The sequence below is a fragment of the Cryptotermes secundus genome, unplaced genomic scaffold (genome assembly GCF_002891405.2).
Source record: "Cryptotermes secundus unplaced genomic scaffold, Csec_1.0 scaffold1755, whole genome shotgun sequence".
Taxonomy (NCBI): domain Eukaryota; kingdom Metazoa; phylum Arthropoda; class Insecta; order Blattodea; family Kalotermitidae; genus Cryptotermes; species Cryptotermes secundus.
In genome coordinates, this window is record NW_019731237.1 from 391,486 (window position 1) to 412,587 (window position 21,102).

Genomic DNA, 21,102 nt, shown 5'->3' on the forward strand with positions numbered 1-21,102 from the left:
TCGTCCCTCCTGGTCAGACAGTCAATAAAGAGTTCTATCGCGAAGTTCTACGGCGTTTGAGGGAGAACATGAGGAGAAAACGTCCAGAGAAGTGGCGCACAAACGACTGGGTACTCCACCATGGCAACGCACGACCGCATACGGCTTACATTGTGCAGGAATTTTTGGCTATAAACAAGATGGCAGTTGTTCCCCACCCACCGTACTCGCCAGACTTAGCTCCATGCGACTTCTTTCTCTTCCCCAAGATGAAAATCAAGTTGAAGGGGCGAAGATTTGATACAGTTGAGGAAATTCAAGCGGAAACGCAGACGGTACTAAACACCCTAACAAAGAAAGACTTCCAGGATGCATTTGAAAAGTGGCAGAAATGCTGGGATCGGTGTATGTGCTCCCAAGGGGACTAGTTTGAAGGTGATGGTGCAGATTAAAATCTAGGTAAGATGTAATAGTTTTTATTAATATATTTCGGGAACTTTTGGATTGCACCACGTATTTCATGTGTCTTGCATTTGAGCTGCATGTCCATTTTATCATTATGTTAACCCTTTCCAGCCTTATGTTAATTAATGGAAGGTTCTTGTGGTATTATATTTCCACAGTAATATATAAATTATATTGTTCACAGGCCACAGACTGTTAGAAAGAATGTCTTATGTGGAGTTCTTGTCTGTCTCTGTTGATGAATCACTAGTGTTAATGCCTATACTGTTTGATAGAGATTCATGAAATTTAATATTGGAGAGTTTTACTAAAAGCTGTCGGGCAGTTCTGATTTTCAGCCGTATTGATTCACAATATGCCTAAGTTTACATAAGACTGTAAAAGGACTTTTTCATATATCCCAGGAATAATTTTTTTGTAATTTGACATGGTAAATGCCTGCCACAAATTGTCATGCAGTCATGATCTTCAGCATGTTGATTAGAGAAAACCGAAATTAATGGCTGTGGGGATTCGTTTCACTGACCATGTGACACCCTCTATCCCCTAAAATTGGCACTAACTTCACTGACAGCTTGGTCAGTGTAGTTCGTTTGTGCACTAAAGCCACAGAGTTATTTTTTTTAATTATAAAGAAATCCTAGTTTACTTAACCCTAACACTGCTGCGGTCTCTGAAAAACATGGCATCCTTGCCGGGTTCGACAAAACCTGTATTGCGACTTTAGAGTTTCAAATCTCAGGTTTTTTGCACCAATCTCATTCAAACTTGATGGGTGCATAGAGTTATCTATTGGGAACATAATGAAGCATCATTCATTTCAATGGCTGCATTCTTCTGCCCTCTAGCTTAAGAAATGTAAGAGGTTGCATCTGCACAGTGAGGCACGTGCTCCGTGGTCATGTGACGCGGGTATTTCACAGGGCTGTTAAAAATGGCTTCATGTAGTGCTCTGTGCTTTTTGTAATAGTTTTAAATAAAGTTGTGGACTTTGGTCAACATGTGACATAGTGATGAGACTACGATAGAGAATTATGTACTTTTTTGGCCATCTTGGACAACCCTGATTTAATGGACTTTTCCCCTGTGAAAAATACTGAATAATTCAACATTTTTTCAACTTCTGCTACCTTTTCCCTGTCTGAGGTAAGATTAGTTACAATTTATGACAAATTTTCATACTTAAATTATTTATAAAAGAGTTACTTAATGTACTAGCAGTGAAAGGGTTAAGGCCATACAAGATATTTTCCATGTATCCCATAAACCCTTCCACAGAATCTGTTGAAACTTCATATGTGAGACTGTCACTAGCTTGCATTTTACTTTTTCCATTTTTAAGTAAACTTACCATATCTCAGAGAATGCTCTTGGTAATATTATGTCCTATATTATGGTGTACACGCTTTCCAGTTGTGTTTCGTGAAACTTTGAGAAATGGCAGGACTGATTTTCAACACCAAATATTCAGATCAGAAGGGCCAGTGTTTCTAAGTAAGATATTTCTTGCACAGTGTGGACAGTTTAGTATCTACCCATGCTAATCATTTGCATGTCATTGACATATAGTTAACAGTTCCTTGTTCTTATTAAAATGGACAGTCAGTTGGTTCATGCAAGTTATGAAGTGTTCTGCATTTGATTGTTAACTGTGGTGCAGTTTGGCTACCAAGAAATGGATAGTGGTTGTGAAGCCTTTTTGAACATATTATGAACAAATTTGTAAAGTGTCTGCAATTCATCATTACTATTTTAAGCATATTAAATGGGAATTTTTTGTAACACATTCATAAGAATATGAATGTATGAAGTGGGAAAATTTTTGCACCAGACTTTTATGTGTGGGAAAATTTAATATGTTGTCACGTGTTTCCTATGCCACATGACAAATAACTTTACGCCATTTTGGATGTTAGTGAATTTATTGAACACTTGTTCTTACACTTGCACAGTTCACAGTTTCACAATTACTGCCTGAATCAAAGCTTTCATCTCGCAACTTCCACTGTCTTCGATGAACACTCTAATACTTGTAACTCATACTCATTCTGAATAATCATACTCAATACTAGTAACTGGCTCATCACTGACAAATACTCCTCATTATGTAGCTTCTGCACTGACCACACAGAAAACAGTTATGTGATAGGTACCACTGTTGTGTGACGTCATGTTTACAGATTGCCTAGCAACAGTCGCTGCATGGCCTCCCCTGTTGTGTGACATCACAGCCTAGGGGTGAGGGGTGTTTACCAAGCATTGCATAATGATGGAAGGTGTGATGGTATGTGATGTCACTCGCGGAAACATAGAGTCCATGTGACCCCTACTTCCTCTTGCGCCGTCCACATTACAATATCGTTATGGGAGTTTTGGCAGTACTTCAGAATTCTAATTTCTTACACAGGGAATCATTTTATCTAGTAAATTTTTATGCCAGAAACATTGTATGTGGGCCAAGAATATCCAATCCAAATGATCCAGGATGCTAGAAATGACCTTGTCATGAAATTGCTCCCTGAGGAAATGTACAAGGTCTGACAATTTAATTCCTGGAATGGCCGCAGTGTGTTGCTGGGGTGTTGAGTCAGGCAAACTCATGGACCCAAGCGTATTTGGACATGTTCGAACTTGCATTTACATGAGCCACAGACCAAATGAGTTGTCCGTTCCCAACCAACAGAGGAAGTAGTACGAGTCCGTGGTATACTGTTGGCGGAAAAATGAGTGACAAGAATCTGGATCAGCGGATAAACATCATGTTTTGTGTGAAGATTGGTAAATGTGCTTGTGAAACGTTAGCTCTATTAAGAGTGACTTAAGGTGGATATGCTATTAAGAAATTGAGTGTTTTCAAGTGGCATAGGAGGTTCAAGGTAGGACAAGAGGATGTGCAAGTTGACCCAAGAAATGGGCAGCCAAAATTGCAAAGGACAGATGCAGATGTGGACAAATTGTGAACCATATGCAGTGGAAGACACAGAATTCACCTCACCTGCAAAGAAGCACTCATGTCTCACTTGCAGTTCAAGACCATGCTTGTGTGTTTCTTTGATCATGAGGGGATAGTTCACTGTGAATTCATTGCACGAGGACAAACGGTGAATCAACAGTGTTATTTGGAAGTGCTGACAAGGTTATGGGAATCTCTTTGGAGGAAAAGACTCAAACTGTGGCCTGACAAGTGGATTCTCCACCATGACAGTGCCCCTGTGCATGATGCATTAAGATTTCATAAGCTCCTGGCTAAGAAAATCATTACAAAAATGAACCATCACCTTATTCACCTGGCCTAGCCCCTTGCGATTTTGGCTCTTTCCAGAATTAAAAAATGCCCTGAAGGGACAAAGATTTTCTGACATTCCTGACATCCAACACAATGTGACAGTGTTACTGAGAGGTATTTTGGAAAACGATTTTCAAGACTGTTTCTGGCAGTGGCATCATCTTTTCACAAAGTGCATAGCTTCACAAGGAAACTATTTCGAAGGCAGCAGCAGCCACTAGTGCAAAGGTAAGCAAATTTTGCTTCCACAGGGCTATCTGGGGAATTTAATTGCCACACCTTGTATCCCACATCTTGTTGGAAAAGTGTTTATTCACATTAATTGCCATGCCTTGATTTGAACAAAATGATCTTGAAGTTTCAGATAGTGTTCGCTCTTTTCTGTGTTACCCAGGAAGATGGCTTTGAGAATTCCAGTGCACTACATCGAGCATTGAACATTTACAATTTTTACCATCAATGCAACAACAATACTTTAATTTATTTATTTATTACAGCACATACTACTTGTTTCCACACACCATTACCGAACTGTATTGCTAACATTCCCATTTCTATACATGGTTTGTACATAGTTTCTATTCAGTTCTTAGGGGTGAAGTAGCTGGGGTGTGAAGCTTACCACCCACTTCCTCCTAGTGCCAAGGTCAAGAATGGTTGAGCGATACCTCCACTCTACATACATCTTCATGTTGTTATGCTTAATTAATTAAGCACAGGGACAACTTTAATTTAGTGTAATAAACACAGCTAACTCCATGGAACTGAATCTTTTTTGAAGTGCTAATAGTTGCTTAGCTAGTCAAGAAATTGACAATATCTTATGGCGCCCAAAGGTTCATCATTATGTTCGCAAGAGCTGACTACTAGTTCCAGTTCTGCACCAGATGAAGCCAATTGATGCCCACCCATCCTAAAGTATCTTTTATGATATCCCTCTAGAAGTTACACTAATATTTATACGCCAGGTGAATATACAGATATATTGATATTTGAGCTTTTGCTGGTGTGTTTAGGTATGTAGAAGTTGAAAGAATTGTCAATCATCATAGCTTCTTCTTGAAAGCTAAAACATATCTATGTATTTCAGCCATTGCACTCATGACAACTGCCACAATAGCCGGCTGTGACCATGGTATCGTCGCTAAGATCAAACGTGTAATCATGGATCGGGACACATATCCCAGGAAGTGGGGCTTGGGACCCAAGGTATAGATTATGCTGTTATCTATACCTGGAGAGAATGGCCTACATTGCATGCGGTGTGAAGTAGACTTTCTTCATTTGTGATTGACAGTTTTGTGTCATCTGTAATGATTTTAATTTCATTTTTCACAAGAAACTTGTATTACATTGAAAATACTAGTATAAATATCTTGTATCTTCATCTTCTTGGGGAGAGGAAACATTACTGTAAACTTGCTGCTTGCTTACTGAAGTGGTATAGGAGATTTGCATGTGGAGCTGTTGTTTATGATACTGTAATGTAAGTAGTTATTGTGCAGTGCCTCTGATTGTAGTCTTTATGGTACTGTCCAGAGCATGTGTGACGAGTGAATAATATGTGATCACAGGTTGATATACTGTATTGAAAGCTACATCGATGTATCCCAGTAATCGATGAAATACAATTGAGTAAATTTAATGACTGAAAAACAATCCAGAAGTTCTATGTCGTAAGAGTATGTCTGTGTTCAAAGTTTTAAAGAACAGAGTCTTTGAATCTGGGAAACAAAGAAATTATATTGTACAAGGTGGTTCAAATATGACCCGGACTGATTTTTTTTTTAACCATAATTGCCAAACACTTACTTGCACATGTCAGTCTTCAACGTACTACCCTCCGGAGTCAACATATTTTTTCCAAGGTTGTGGAAGCATCCTGATGCCCTTTTCAAAAAAGGCTTGTGGTTGGCGGCGTATCCATTCCCAAACAGTCTGGATGACGGTGGCAGCGTCCACAAACCGCATTCCTTGCAAATCTGATTTGAACCTTCCGAACAGGTAGAAATCACTTGGGGCCAAATCGGGACTGTATGGTGGATGTGTCAGAAGGTTTCATTTCAATTTCTGGAGGGTTTCCATTGTTTTGACCATATGGGGGCGTGCATTGTCTTGAAGGAAGGGTACCCGCTTTCCATCTGTCTTCTGCTTGGATTGGACCTTTTCCTTCACATCTGTTGCCAGAAAGTCTGAGTAATAAGCTGCATTGACTGTTCTGGCATCTGTCAGGAAGTCTACGTGGATTACTCCCTGCCAGTCCCAGAAGAACGTCGCCATCCCTTTTCCTGCTGAATGGCTCCTCCGAGCTCTCTTGGGTTCGGGAGAACTGGTATGCTGCCACGTCCGTGATAACTGCTGGGACTCGGGAATGAAGTAGTGCACCCACGTTTCATCGGTGGTCACTATAGACTTCAAAAATGCATCACCTTCATCTTCAAACAGCTGTAGGAGGTGACTGGCAGCTTGCATGCACACCATTTTGTTCATGTCCATCAAAGTGTGTGGTATCCACCGTGCATTCACCTTTTGATAGTGCAGGTGGTATTTCACGATGTCTTCTACACTACCAACACTGATGGACAGCATTGCTCCAAGTTCCTTGATAATGATGCGCCTATTCTCTCGAATAAGCGCGTCTGCACGATCAGTGTTTGGCTTGGTGATGGATGTTCACAGCCGACAGTCATGCGGTTCATTCTCCAAGTGCTCTCTGCCCTCTCTGAAGCACTTACACCACTCAAACACACGGGTCTGTGAGAGACACTTTTCCCCATACTGTTGTTGGAGTCAGTGGTGAATTTCAGCGGACGGGACGTTTTCTCCAACGAGGAATTTGATCACAGTGTGTTGTTCCACGCTCCGCGGTACCTTCTGTTCGCTCATCATTCTAGCAATTCCCAGACAGGACTGAACAGGTTCTAACCCAAACAGGAGGTTCTGGTGGAGGTTCTGGTGTCACTCTCTCAAGGTCGCACAGCTGTTGCACAGTGCGGCTTGTTTACACACAAATCAGTCTCGGTCATATTTGAACCATCTTGTATAGAGCAGGCATGTCCAACGCGTCGATTGCAGGACAATTTTTGGTCAGTCTCATAGGCCTATAAGGAAATTATACGTGGAAAGAGTGGAAATTCACTTGTAATATAGTATGATTATATTCAGATTTTGAAGGGAAATTACGTGTTAAAGTAGTGTGTACTTTCAATGTATGTTGCTTTTACAACAAAGATCATGTGTCATGTTATTTTTACCAATATTTTTGCTTAAAGCGAGGTACAGCGATAGGAGGGGGTGGTAGATCACTGGCAGTTTTGACACTAAAAAGTTGATCACAACCTGTTTGAAGTTGGACATGCATGGCATAGAGCATTGGTTGTCAACATTTTAAACCTAGTGTCCCCCTTACAGTCTATACAAAACTTTACACACACACACACACACACACCCCTCCCCACATTGAAGTACAGCATAATAATTGTATATGAAAATTAAAAATGAATCTAATTTCAGTTTGTATTTGCAAACTTAACACTTTGCGGACCCCGCACCCTTTAAAAGGTCTTTCACTTTTAAACATGGCGGACTGTGCGCGTGTTAACAGGCTATTAGAACACAATATGTTGCAACACACTATACATCACTCTGGCGCCACCTACATTGCACGCAACCACCTGCAGATGCATGATAAGTCTCTTGAATGTTTAGTTAGCGGTCAGTAAAATACACTCATGAAAATTGTGAAGAGTGAACATTCTAAGGGGGAGAATACTTCTAGGCAATGCCATGTTTGCACAGTTCACAAAAAAAGGAGTATGTCTACATTTGCAAGTTCTGGGTAATGCCATTTCACAAAGGGGAAAGTTTCCAGAAATATCACACCCTCAAGCACTTCTAGGAACATTGGTAAGTGTTCTCCAAAAATTTTAGTTCAAAAAATTAATTAGGAGATTTTATATTAATTTTTAAAGTGAACAGTGCACAAGTTAGGGTAGTATGTTTAAAAATGCCGGTCCCCAGGGTGATTTAAATATTTAAATCACTGGTCTGCGAAGTGTTAATCTTACATCAAGGAATAATGTTTTTACATAAACTGAAAATAATTTTTACTTTAAAAAATAATGAAACAGATTGAAATTCACATTTTAGTTTGCCTCAAACATTTTCGGTGTAAACACCAATGCTGCATGTTTACTACAGGTTTTGAGATACTTTGTTGTGAGGGACAGCACAGTGCAAGTCACTTTCAACATCAAGTATGTTGCAGTGCTTGTTTTGATCAATGAAAATACAGAAAATCCACACTTATGCAGACAGGTGGATGAAGGTGAGCTTGCCTACCTGTGGGCAGGAATGTGTTTCAATCAACATTTGACCAAGTTAAGTGATGGAAGTTGTTTTGTGTGGTTGTGTCAAATTTTAATTCCAAAAGCTCTTCTTGGATGGCCTCTGGCAAGAACTTAACTTCAAAGGCAAAAGATTTTTCATCAGTTTCCAAAGAGGATTTTCTGATACTATGTCTCAAAGTATCTCTGGAATTCATCACCATGAGATGAGATTCAGTGCTTTCATTCAGATCATTCTCAGGACTCTTATCCTTGACAGCTTCATTGAATTGTGGAAAAGATGTGAAATTCCTCATATGAACTTGGCTGGTTCCGTAGATATAGTTTTGCCATAAAAGCTAGAAGAGAGTCACAACTTACAATGGTGGTGTTCGTCTCAGCGAGTTTCCTTGAGTTCAGAGTTTCAAATAAATCTGAAAGATGCCAAACCGAACTGAACTTGACATTTTTTAAAAGCTTCTAGCAGTTGTTCTTTTTTCACATATTCAGTGAATAAAGCTGCCTCTTTCTTCATCTCCCAGAGATGGCCAAGCTTAATTCCCTTTGATAGCCAACAAACTTCAGTCTGATATAGCAGAATTTTGTTTTTGGCTTCCAGTTCACACAACACGGTAGACAGTCTCAAATTTAACGCATGGTTGACAACTTCTCAATGCTTGGCAGTGAATAATGCAGTGCATGGTGACATGCTTTGACTGTTGACAGAAATCCTGACCATGCAACCAGTGCCTGCTCCAACAGTTTTTCCCATTGCAGAGCTTGAGATATGTTATCTGCTGTTGTAGTTGTCTTTTAAGGTTGAGAAATTTGCATTTTTTTTTTTGCTGCTTTTATTACACATATGACGTGCATAGTCAAGTAGTGGAGCACAGTTTCGCTCATCTTCATAGTTCATAGCAAAATATGGTGATGATTTGATCTCTTCTAGAACTTTGAAGTTTTATATCTTGAGCCAGTGCATCAGTTAGGTGCTTCATTGTGGAATGGGAGAGAGATATTATCTTGAGTTTATCCTTGTTTGATTCTCCAAGCACAATTTTTGCAGCATGTAAAATGCAAGGCTTCACTAGAGTTTCACCTATGTTGAGGTTTTTCTCCCTTTTCAATGAGAAGAACCTCATGTGAAACCTCTGAGATCTTGATACACTGCTGCTGAAATGTTCAGTATTGTCTAATTTCATGTGCTTCCTAGAATTACATTTTGCAGAAGAACATTCTTTCCATTTTTAGGCAAGAACTGGGTTATTTTAAGTCAGGTGGGACACAGCATCATTGCTCAGAATTGCATGTCTGCAATTTTCATGTGCTTTAGTATGGTGGCTTTACACCATCACAGTAGCAGGGGTGAATCTTCTATCATGATGATTGTGCTTCCAGGCATCTGCAAAAAAGGTACTGATCAAACAAGGCTTGCTGGATAAATTTGGCAAACCAAATGAACGGACACCAAGTTCGTGGCTGACTGGCTATGTTGATTATAGGTAGGTCTCACGGTTGAATCATGTGGATATTATGTTACTGAATCATTTGCACATGGTAATCAAGTTGTTTGTTGCAGTGTTCACACAGAGAAGGATGAACAGGAAGAAGAACAGTCACGCAAGGTATGGAGCTAAATACCACTGAACTTTTACAGAATGATGAGCATGGGTCTTGTCTGCTTTCCTCACCCCAAAGGATTGAGATCTATGAAACCATCATTTTATTAATTGTGTGATGTGATTGTTAAATGTAGTCTCTTAATTTGAGAAATATCATTACTTTGAATACCTGAAGGCTGTGAAGAGAATACTTTATTGAAAGAAACCTAATTTAAGTGAAATATGGAAGATAAGATATGGGATCTGACAATTAAATAGAGTGATTTTCCTATGTAGCCGTTGCAAACATTGATAACCTAGCACATGTTGGATCATGTGTCTTCTTGATTCAGCCGTTCTGTGTCAGTAACTGCAGTTGAGTTTGTTTTGTGGTTGCTGTGAGTGTTTTATTATTGCACTGTTTTGTTTGTCACTGTCATTCACGATAAATTATTGGGAAACAAAATTAATGTAAAGTGTCACAGTAACAAGTAATATCTAACTAACTTTATGGAGCTGAGCCCTTCTCAAGAAGCCACCAGTTGTGCAGCTACTCAGGAACTTCCCAGGATTTTATGGAACCTCAAGTTTCATTACCAAGTTTACAAGAGCCCCCCCCCCTTACTGATCCACATCTTGAACCAGGTCAGTCCAGTCCATACGACCCTATCGTAGCCCTTTAAGATCAATTTTATAGCAAGTGTCACGTAACTTCGAAGAAGGCCAAGAGTAACCTTGAATGCGCAGAAGAAAAATTTCAGACAAGGTGGTGGGTTCGAGGGTGTGAGAAGTGACAGGCGACCAGTTGTTTGGCCGTACTGCACTGAATGAAATTATTCGAAAAGAAGAGAGCTTAGAAGAGGGTGCTTCCTTTGACTCATCGACCAAGAAACGTAAGAAGGAGAAACCCGTAACGGAAAGTGATCAGTTTATGGAAGACGCCACCAGAAGAGAGATCTGTGACTTTCATAAAACAGAGGGCGAAAGAGTTACCATGCCCAAACTTCACAATAAAATGGTAAGAGACCTAAAATTTGAAGGAAGTCTTCCTAGTTGCAGGAGAATTGTTCACCGCCTTGGTTTTTGTTGGAGAAGGATGAGGGATAATATAAAAACATTGATTGAAAGGCATAACACCCATTCTAAATGCCTGCATTATCTGAGGACAATCAGGCAATATCGCAGAGAAGGTCGGCCTATTGTGTATGTCGATGAAACATACTTGCACAGTAGCCAGTAGCCACAGATCATCATACTCCTGGGATGACTCTCTAAACAAAACAACTCTCCTCTCCTGTTGCCAAAGGTCCATGAGTAATTATTGTACATGGTGGTGGTAAGCAAGGTTTTGTGGAGAAAGCTTTGCTTATGTTTAAGTCAGGCAGAAAAACGGGAAACTACCACCACGAGATGAATTCTGGAAACTTTGAGAAGTGGATCCAGGAAAAATTAATTCCAAACTTGCCTCCAAGAATGGTGATCATAATTGACAATGCAAGTTACCATAATATTGAAGTAAACAGAGCGCCAATTTCAAATACCAAAGTAGGTGAAAGGAAACAGTAGTTGGCAGAACGGAACATTTTGTATCCGGCTTCGGAACTGAAACCAGACCTGTACGAAATAATAAAAAAACACAAGTCAGATAATAAAGAATATATACTAGACACTGTTTGTGCTGCTGCTGGACACTGTGATACGTCTCCCACTTTATCCAGACCTTAACCCTATTGAGATGGTGTGGGGCACCGTTAAAAATTGGGTGGGCCAAAGGAACGTGACATTTAAGTTGGGCGATGCAATGCATCTAGCAGAGGAGAAATTTAATTCCATTTCCGCTGAAGACTGGGCAGAATATTGCAATAGAGTGGAAAATCGAGAGGACCAGTACTTTGCAACGGAAGTGGATATCGACACCAGGACATACAATATAAGCATCACATCAGATAGTGAGGAAAGTGAAATGTCAGATGAAGATGATGAGTAAATAAGAGATACGCGGTATGACCAGTTTTAATTTTCACGATATGGATTACATTTCATAACATGGACACACTAGTTAATTCTACATGTATTTCCATGACGAATGGCTAAATTCTTTTCTTCATTACATTTGGCTATTACATTTTAAGTTTCAAAGTATAAATTAGTAATAGACATTAAACGTATTTTTCTTTGCATGACGAGTGACAATATATTTGTATTATTGTAATATGTTCTTCGAAAAGAGAATAGGGTAGTTACAATGAAAGACGAGGGGTCAGTGAAAGTGGAAGAACAAGTGTTAAGAAACTCCTCCCACCACAAGCTATGTGCGGGATTTGACTAGGAGTGCGGGGCCTTGTTCGAAGTCATGTGACACTGTCTATAATATTATCCACCTACCTATGTCTTGGTCTTCCTAGTGGTCTTTTTCCTTCCGGCTTCCCCATCTGATCCTCCTTGACTTGGTCATTTTAATTATATTTGACAAAGAGTACAAGTTACAGAGCTCCTCATTGTGCAGTTTTCTCAAATCTTCCATCACTTCCTCTCTTTGGCCCAAATTTTCTCGACACCCTCAGCCTATGTTCCCCCCTTAATATCAGAGACCAAGTTTAACACCCGTACAGAACCATGGCATAATTATAATTATGTATATTCTAATTTTTTTGTTTTTATGTGTGAGACATATGGTAGTAAGCATTGCCCAAATTCAGCTTCCTCTTAATTTCCTCCTGATTGAAACTTTGATTTGTTACTGTCATTCCTTAATATTTGAACTGTGCCACATATCCAAAGCATCTGCTAGCCATCATTGTCATGAGTTTGCCCTGCATTCTGGTGGCCAGACAGCAACATGTGTACTTATTTTTCTAGGATCAATGAAAGTTTATGGGTTTTTCTTTATGGTATCTATATTATCACCCAATAGATTCACATAATCAGCATAGACCAGCAGCTTGACCACGCCATAGCTCAAGTAGTTAGTCGCTGGCTTCCCACCATGGCGCCCCGCGTTCGATCTTGGGTCTGGACAAGTGGGGTTTGTGGTGGACAAAGTGGCTCTGGGGCAGGTTTTCTCTGAGTACTTCGGTTTCCCCTCCCAATCTTCATTCCACCGGTTGCTCCACAATCACCCTCGCCTATCATCTGGGGCTGGTGCAATAGGCCAGAAGTGGCCACAGTACAAGGGACTTAGTCCCACCCAACTATCATTAAAAAAAAAAAGATAGACCAGCAGCCGATTTGTCCCAGTTAATTTCAGTCCCACCTGGTTTTCCTGGACCTTCCTACTGTCATATTCTAAAATGCTATTATGTCAAAACCCACACTGATCCCCAATAATTGATGTAATTGACCTTGAGAGGAGGATATTAGAAACAATTCTGTATGAAGTGTATGACAGTGATATCCCAATGATAATTACTACAGTCAGTTTTATCACCCTTCTTGTGAATTGATATGAGGGCAAACCGAAAAGTCTTTGCTCCCATTTTTTTTCAGCTGCAATAATACACATACAGGGAAATAAAAATACAGACAGTGTTCTAAGTACCTTTGACTATTTTTCCACATAGTCACCACCCCGGTTCAGGTATTTGTACCATCGCACCTCTAGTTTGTAGATGCCGCTGTTGTAGAATTCGGCTGGTTGAGCTCGGAACCACCACTGGACAGCGGTTTTCGTGTCATCAGAAATGAACCTCTGGCCTGCCAGCAACTTCTTCAGTGGATCTAACATGTGGTAATCACTGGGCGCCAGTCCTGTTTTCCACAAGGCCTGGTGTTGTCACATCATCCAGGAGAATCCCCAGGCACAACTGCAGTCATTCGGATGGGAGATTATGGAGCATGCACCGTATAGTCCAGACCTTGCCCCCAGTGATTACCACATGTTCACTCCACTGAAGAAGTTTGTGTCAGGCCAGAGGTTCATTTCCGACGACGACAAAAACGGGTGTCCTGTGGTGGTTCCGAGCTCAACCGGCTGAATTCTACAACATTGGCATCTCCAAACTAGTGGTGCAATGGGACAAATGGCTGAACCGGCGTGGTGACTATGTGAAAAAGTAGTCAAAGGTACTTAGAACACTGCCTGTAATTTGATTTAACTGTATGTATATTATTGTGGCTGAAAAGAAAAAAAAAGGGATGAGACTTGCAAAGATTTGCCTTCATACAATAATAGACTCCTTTCAGCAATCAGGCAGTTCTTCCTTACTCCAAATAGATTTAACGGGCTTATGGATCTCAGATCGCAATATTTCACCTCCTGTTTGTATCACTTCTGCCACAATTTGATCACTACCTGTCATGTTTTTGGGTGACTAAGATGTGGGTTTGGATTGCTGAATCAGTTGATTGGATCTTCAGTAGTTGTAACTACAAATAATTGTAACAAATTCAAGATTACTGCAGTTATAACACATGTGTTAGGTCTTCTATTCACTTCTCTTGTAAGCGCTCTGCACTAGTCTCTCAATTGTCTTGAGCTCTCCTGAACTCTCCACACACACACACACACACACACACACACACACACACATGCGCATGCACACACACACACACACACCCCTCTCTCTCTCTCTCACACACACACTCACTCACTCACTCACTCACTCTCTCTCTCTCCCCCCCTCTCTTAACCTTAAACAGATATTCGTTATATAGGCACCACATGGACAGCACAGAAAACAAGTCATGTGATAGTACTGTTGCAGTGTGATGTCATTGTGCCTGTGTGAAAGTCTGTGTACTAAGCCATTGCCTAGAAGCGGGTTGCATAACCTCATTCCGTTCTTGCAAGCATGTATTGCATGTGCTTACCCGTCTGGTATGTAGCAATGCTGTGGCCATCCATGTTACAATACCTTTTTAACCATGCAATATGAATTAAACATCAGAAGGACTAGAATTAGATACTAATTGTTCAGCTGTATGTATTTATATCTGCCTAGCATCACTGACGACCCTGTGCACATTCAATAATGGAGTTCTTTCACCTATTCAGAATACTGTGGGAATCTGCAAGCAGATCACTATTCTCATCCTTCACTGAGTTACTTCTAGGTTGGTAACCTCTCTTATTCATCTGTACGGGTCTCTAGTGTTTTTACTATTACTGTTTCTTGCAAGCTCATCAATTTGGTCTTTATTTCAGAAATGTCTGTTGGTTTCATGTCTTATATTGTTCCCCATTTATTTCACTTGGATCCTGTAACCACTGCAGTTTGGCTTGCTTTCTTTGATCTAATAATTTTGAGCATCCTTTGTCAAACCGTGGCTTATAATGATTCAGTTCATAATAACCTAGATTCTCTTTGGCTGAAATTTTTATATTCTTTCCAGTAGTTTCCCAAGCTCTATTAATATCCACTTCAGCGTCTTAAGTTTCCCAAAGCTGCAAACCTATTTGAGATTTCATCACGATACTGCTTTTTACCCTCTACCTCATTTAATTTATCGAGATTGAACCTGTCCATATGATCTCTGTGCATTGTTTACTCAGTGCCAGTCTCTCCCTAACTATTACTGCCACCAGCTGATCACTATTACAGTTTGCTGGTCTGAAAGTCAGACATCAAGTACACTTGATTGTCATCTGCTGTCTATCAAAATATGGTCCATTTGATTGTGTCTTTCCATCAAGAGATGTCCATGTAAATTTATGAATGTTATGACGTGGGAAGATTGTACTTTTGAAAACAAGATTTGTGGATGTGCAAAGTTTACTACTGTAACTCCACTGTCATAATTGATTTAATGTAAACTCTCATTCCCAGTTCTTGGTTTGAGAATGTCTTCCCTACCTACTTTGGCATTGAAAATTTTTGTGTGGTATTTAGTGAATTTATCAATTACATGTTGTACTTTGTAGGACCTGTCCTTTCTGTCATCAGTTTTATCCTCTGTTGGGGCATGAACTTGCAGAGCAATGACACCACACCAGCAACGTGTTGGTACTACATATGACATCCTATCACTAACAAACTCCACCCTCGTAACTGTTGATACGATTGTCTTATGTAAGAAAAAACTGTACCTTATTCATGATTCTCATTCCCCTTTCCATAGATAAATGTATATTCACCATGCTCAATTCAGTACATCACTGTAGTGTACTTAAGAGCCATCTGTGAAATATGTGAGTGAAATGGACAGCTGTGCACAACAACCAGAGTTTGTCCTGAAGAGTTGAAGGCCATACAAATGTTGATGAACAGAGCTTGTCAAGAGAGTTGACTGCGTTAAAAAGGCAGAGAACTTATAAACTAATCAAATTAGGAATTTTAATGCTTCTGCCAGCCATAGAACTTCTTTTCCTTGTCTACTTGGTGTGATCTTACTCTTTGCTCTGTAGGTTTATACTTTTGTAGTGTCTTCAGCAAGGTCCTTCCATCTGCTGCATTAGCTGTACTGTAAAATGACACAAATTTCACAGACATTGAAGTATTTTGTCTCCCCCCCCCAATCATATATATACAGCTATAGGTACCTAAGTTTTCATTTCTTGTGCATGTTTTACCATGTTTTAAATTATATTTTATATAATTTTGCACACCTGGACATTTACTGATTACACATGTAAATTATTTCATATGTATAAATGTATGATTTCTGTTTTTTTTTTCAGTATTAAATTTTATGCTAACTATTATAGTGTTGAGACATTTTTCATTATAATGGATTCATGCCTGGTAGTGCACGGCTTAGTTGAGTTAGTTGTATGTAATGTGTGAGATTGGCCATCCTTAGTAAACAGCAGCGTATTCCAGAAATTTTTGCATGTGATATGTCTTCCTGTTGCACAGCGTAAGTTGAGTGCATCTCCAGTCTCTTCACCGCCCACTCCGGGCACCACTCTTATCAAGAAAGAAAAGAAGAAGAAGAGAAAGAAAAAGGAATTGGAGGAGCCAGAAGGAATGGAAGTAGTAGAAGAGGAGGCAAAAGTAAGCATGTGTACATTTCTTTTAATGCTTCAAACCTGGTTCCATTTAAACGTTCACCTTACCCAGTGTCGGTGGTTTTAAAGGGATTTTTAAAAATAAGTAACTTTGTTTTTGGGTAGATTTTATTATATAAACATGAAGACAGGGTTCTTTTGCTTCAAATCTTACATATTTTTCACATTTCTTACTGATACAGAGTAATTATTTGACCTAATCCTTCCAGTCACACTAGGCCCTGGGGTTTACTCAGCCTCTAACAGAAATGAGTACCAGGAATTACCGTATTTACGCATGTATAGGCCGCACATTTTTTGCCAAAAATTCAAGAGGAAAACTGGGGTGCGGCTTATATTCGAAATCACACTTCATTTAAAAAAAATTATATTTGCCAAATTTCGGAATAATTTCTACTCCTGAAATAATATTCCAAGAAAATTATTTTTTCTATAATTTCTGTCTGAAAATTGTGCTGCGGCCTATACACGCACGCGGCCTATACATGCGTAAATACGGTAATTAAATAAAATTCCTGGGGAGTAAAGCGTGGCCGGTGCGTAAGGCTGACAACCTTACTGCCATCTTTGAACCGATTGTCTAGATAGTGTGGGATCCTCAATGTCTCACAACCCTATGGGCCTTCACGGCCTGGTACAGGGATAGCTTTACTTTACTTACTTACACAGTAATTATTTATGCACACATATGCGTATGTTATAAACACTTGTTCAACAATTGAATGATTGCAGTTTCACACTTTCAAATATCCAAGTGTTGCAGCAATGTCTGTTATAAAATAGTGACCCCAGTAATTCACTTTAAAATTAATCTCAAAGCAGTCTCTGAGACAGAGGTCTGTGTCACACTTTTGGCAGTAGATGGTGTAATTCTGAGTGGACTTGGTGTGTGGCATTTCTCTCCGTCCACACGAGCCTAACATGTATGCTGGAATTGTCTTTTTTTTTTTCTTATTGTGGGAATCCTATGTGCAAAATGATCTCTGATTACAAGTCTGCCTGCAGAACGTTCCTTTCTTCGTTCCTGTGGTTGTTATATCACTTTACATGTGCAAGATCAAAGGGTAGAAAAACAGTTTCTTCTGCCACATCTCTGATATTGTTTAGTACTAATAAGATAACATTTGGGTACATTTAAATAATTTTCTTGCGGAGTAAAGCGCGGCCAGTGCGTGAGGCTGACAACCTTGCCACCATCTTTGAGCTGATTGTCTAGATAGTGTACGACCCTCAGCGTCTCACAACCCTGTGGGCCTTCACGACCTGTTACAGGGATAGTTTTACTTTTTTTTTTTCGCTTTTTTGGGAACATTTATTGACATCAGTTTAATGCTTACTATAGTCAAAGCTCTATTTGGTTTTGCCTTTTCATTGGGCTCCTCTTGATTCTGGTGTTTCAACCATCCAATCACCATGGGCTTTGGTTAGTAATTAAACAGCTTGCGAATCGCACCATTTGGTTACAAGGAGTTTGTCTCTGTGTCATCAGGTTTCTTCTTTTATCACTTTTTTGAAAACAATATTTGAGGCATTTCTTTACAGTATAACATGACTGTCCCTATTGCTTTTGTACTTGCAGATTACAAGAGAACAAAAAGTTTTGGACTTGGAAAGGAATTGGTCCATGTACACTGCATACATCATGTTTTTGAACAGCTTACGCAGTCACTGAATGTTGTATTACATTCACCGTCTGTTTGATCTTCACTTGTATATACCTCCATGTTGCACACAGAGCCACTCTGCCTCACACAATTCACATATTTGGATACCATATTTGTTAGGCTTTCGTTTCATGTGAACACAGAAGAAAATTCAATCTCTAAATGCACATATGATCTCACCAATTGTAAGATTTTCTGCTAGTATGTACATATTTTCATATTTTGTAGTCAAGGAATTCAGAGTAGAATTCTCTTTGTACAAGGGGTCATAGTCTGTCTGGCCTGTGGGATTAGAGATCTCGCTATTACTTAGATGTAGGATTGCCAAGAATCAATCTTAAGACATGCCAGCTCTTGTTGCATAATTTCTATGAAGAATTCGTCCTGTGATCCAGCAGTAGTATTTCTTGTATGCTTCTTTCCACTGAGCACATACAGATTTTAGTTTCAGAGAGACGTGGTGTTTCTCTTTGTTTATTTGTTGTTTAGCATACCTGTTTGTTTCTGACTGAATTGCTCCAAAAATCCCATTGTTAAAAAGAGGCTGAAAAAATCAATAGGAAAAACTGCTACATTACTAGTATTTTTAAATTTGGGTTTGAAAGAAGGAATGTATGAGGGGTAGGCCTTCTCGGCCCTTGCATCGCGACCTACAGTGGTCTATTGTGCTTCCCCTTTTGATTATACCCTCAGCAATCCTGCGCTTCAAATGAAGTGCAGGATTTTGTACGTGGGGGCTTTGAAGTATTGACCCAAGTGACATAGTCTTAAATAAGCTAAGGCCTCACATTCACACAGGATATGTGTGGCTGTTTTGTTTTCTTCTTGACTCCACTCACAAGTGGGACTATCACTTAGTCCCAGTTTGAACAGGTGTCGTTTGAGGTGACAGTGTCCTGTAAGTAGTCCTACCACCCTTCATAGCTGGTTCCTGTTTAACTTTAACAGTTCCTTCGCTCTTTTAGTAGAAGGTCCTTGTATGCGTCCCTTTGCTTGCCTGAGTCTATTTAAGGATCCCAGTATTTCTTGTGTTTCTTGTTTGTCCAGTCCCTGATTGCCTGTCTGGCAACTCCTATAGAGATGCCACAGGCTGGTTCAGGTCCTATGAATGGATGTTCAGCTCCAGTCTTGGCTAATTGGTCTGCTTATTTCGTTTCCAGCAATACCCTCATACCCCAGCACCCATATCAGTTGTACCCTATTATGTTTGGCCAGTTCCATGAGGGTTCGGTGGCAATCCCAGACCAATTTTGAATTGATCTGATGTTTGTAAAGCGCTTTAACTGCAGCTTGGCTGTCAGATAGAATGTAGATGCTCCTATTTCTATAGTTCCTATCTAAATTCTCCATAATACATGCCATAATGGCATATACTTCTGCCTTGAATACTGTTGTGTACTCCCCAAGGCTGAAACTAAGTTTCTGCCTCGTGCCATAGCAGTACACACCAGCTCCAGTGCCCTTATTTATCTTGGAACCATCTGTATACCAGATCAGTCCCCCTTTTCTATTGGGCCGAAACCAGTCTTCCCATTCACTCCTGTTAGGAAATTTGACTGTGAAGGGTTTTTCATATACATGTCTCAGTATCATTTTGTCAGACCCCATTTGTAATGGGTTCTTATTTCATTCCCTGAGTTATGTATGAATGGCTGAAACCATCGGATCTAGGTTTCAGTTGTTCACTGCACTGGAGACGGTAGATTCCTGCCCTGGCCTCTGCCTCCAACTGTAGATGCAGTGGGGAGTGTCCAAGGAGTATCTCCAGTGCAGCTGTTGGATATGTTTGAATTGCTCCTGTGATACCTAGGCAAGCCAACCTTTGCAATTTGCTAAGTTCTGCCTTGCTTGACTTGAGTTTAACTCTGGGCCACCATACTGTGGCGCCATATGTAATTATGGGTCTTACAACTGCAGTATATATTGCCACATGTTCAGAATCCAGAAGACACTTCCATAGTAACTCTAGAACAGACCGTTGCATAGGTAGCGACAGTAGTGGTATTGTAGTCCCAACAGTTGGCCGTTGCATAGGTATTGCAGTATCAACAAAGCGTATCCCTGGTGATAGACAACAGAGGGTCGTTTGCATAGCAGCAGCCGAGGTTATAAAAAGGGGTTGAATGCATTCGCACAGACAGTCTCAGGATAGATGCCAAGAGATACAGAATTCAGTTTTCAGGAAGCTGCCGCTGAAGATAGTTGGAATCTAGACACAAAGAGCTACAGAAGTATTGGCCAAGATATTGTGTAAGCAGTAATTGTAATACTGCAAGTGCTAATAGTTGTAAAGTGTGTGTGAGTGTCCAGTAAAGATTCACTGAATCTGAGACCCACATGAATTTATTTGTCACGTGACACACCCAGCATGTGACAAATATCCAATGCAGAGCGTGCGGCTGCAGTCCCCAAGTTTTACCAAACATGCTTCTGCATGTCCAAAAAGCCTTATAGGCTTTGTTAATGACCTTGTCCAGCTGCTTCTTCCATGTCCCTTGTCTAATTCTAGACCAAGGTACTTGACATTGCTAGAGAGCTGGATTGTCTTATTGAAGAGAGTCAGTTCCTTAAGGCCCTTTATATTTCTCTTCCTAGTAACTGTTATAATTACCATCTTATTGCGATTGATGGAAAGACTTATTCTTTCACACCATCGTTGGACCATGTACAGAGCTGTTTGAAGATGCTCTGATGCGGTCAAGAGGAATTTTCCATTTATGAGGATTGCTATGTCATCAGCATATCCTACTGTATAATACCCAACATCATTAAGTCCCCACAGGAGATCGTCGATGACCAGGCCCCACAGCAGAAGCGAGTATGCCCCCCCCCCCCC

The 21,102-nt window shown here is 40.1% G+C and overlaps 1 protein-coding gene across 2 annotated transcripts in view; it reads left to right on the plus strand.

Moving 5' to 3' along the window:
- LOC111866645 (H/ACA ribonucleoprotein complex subunit 4) overlaps positions 1-21,102 on the plus strand; it is an 83,274-nt gene that overhangs the window by 54,519 nt on the left and 7,653 nt on the right. For both annotated transcript variants that reach the window (XM_023855789.2, XM_023855791.2), the window contains exons 9-12: positions 4,821-4,939; positions 9,454-9,557; positions 9,635-9,680; positions 16,451-16,588. In XM_023855789.2, coding sequence (XP_023711557.1) covers positions 4,821-4,939; positions 9,454-9,557; positions 9,635-9,680; positions 16,451-16,588 — 407 coding nt within the window. The remainder of the gene's footprint in view (positions 1-4,820; positions 4,940-9,453; positions 9,558-9,634; positions 9,681-16,450; positions 16,589-21,102) is intronic.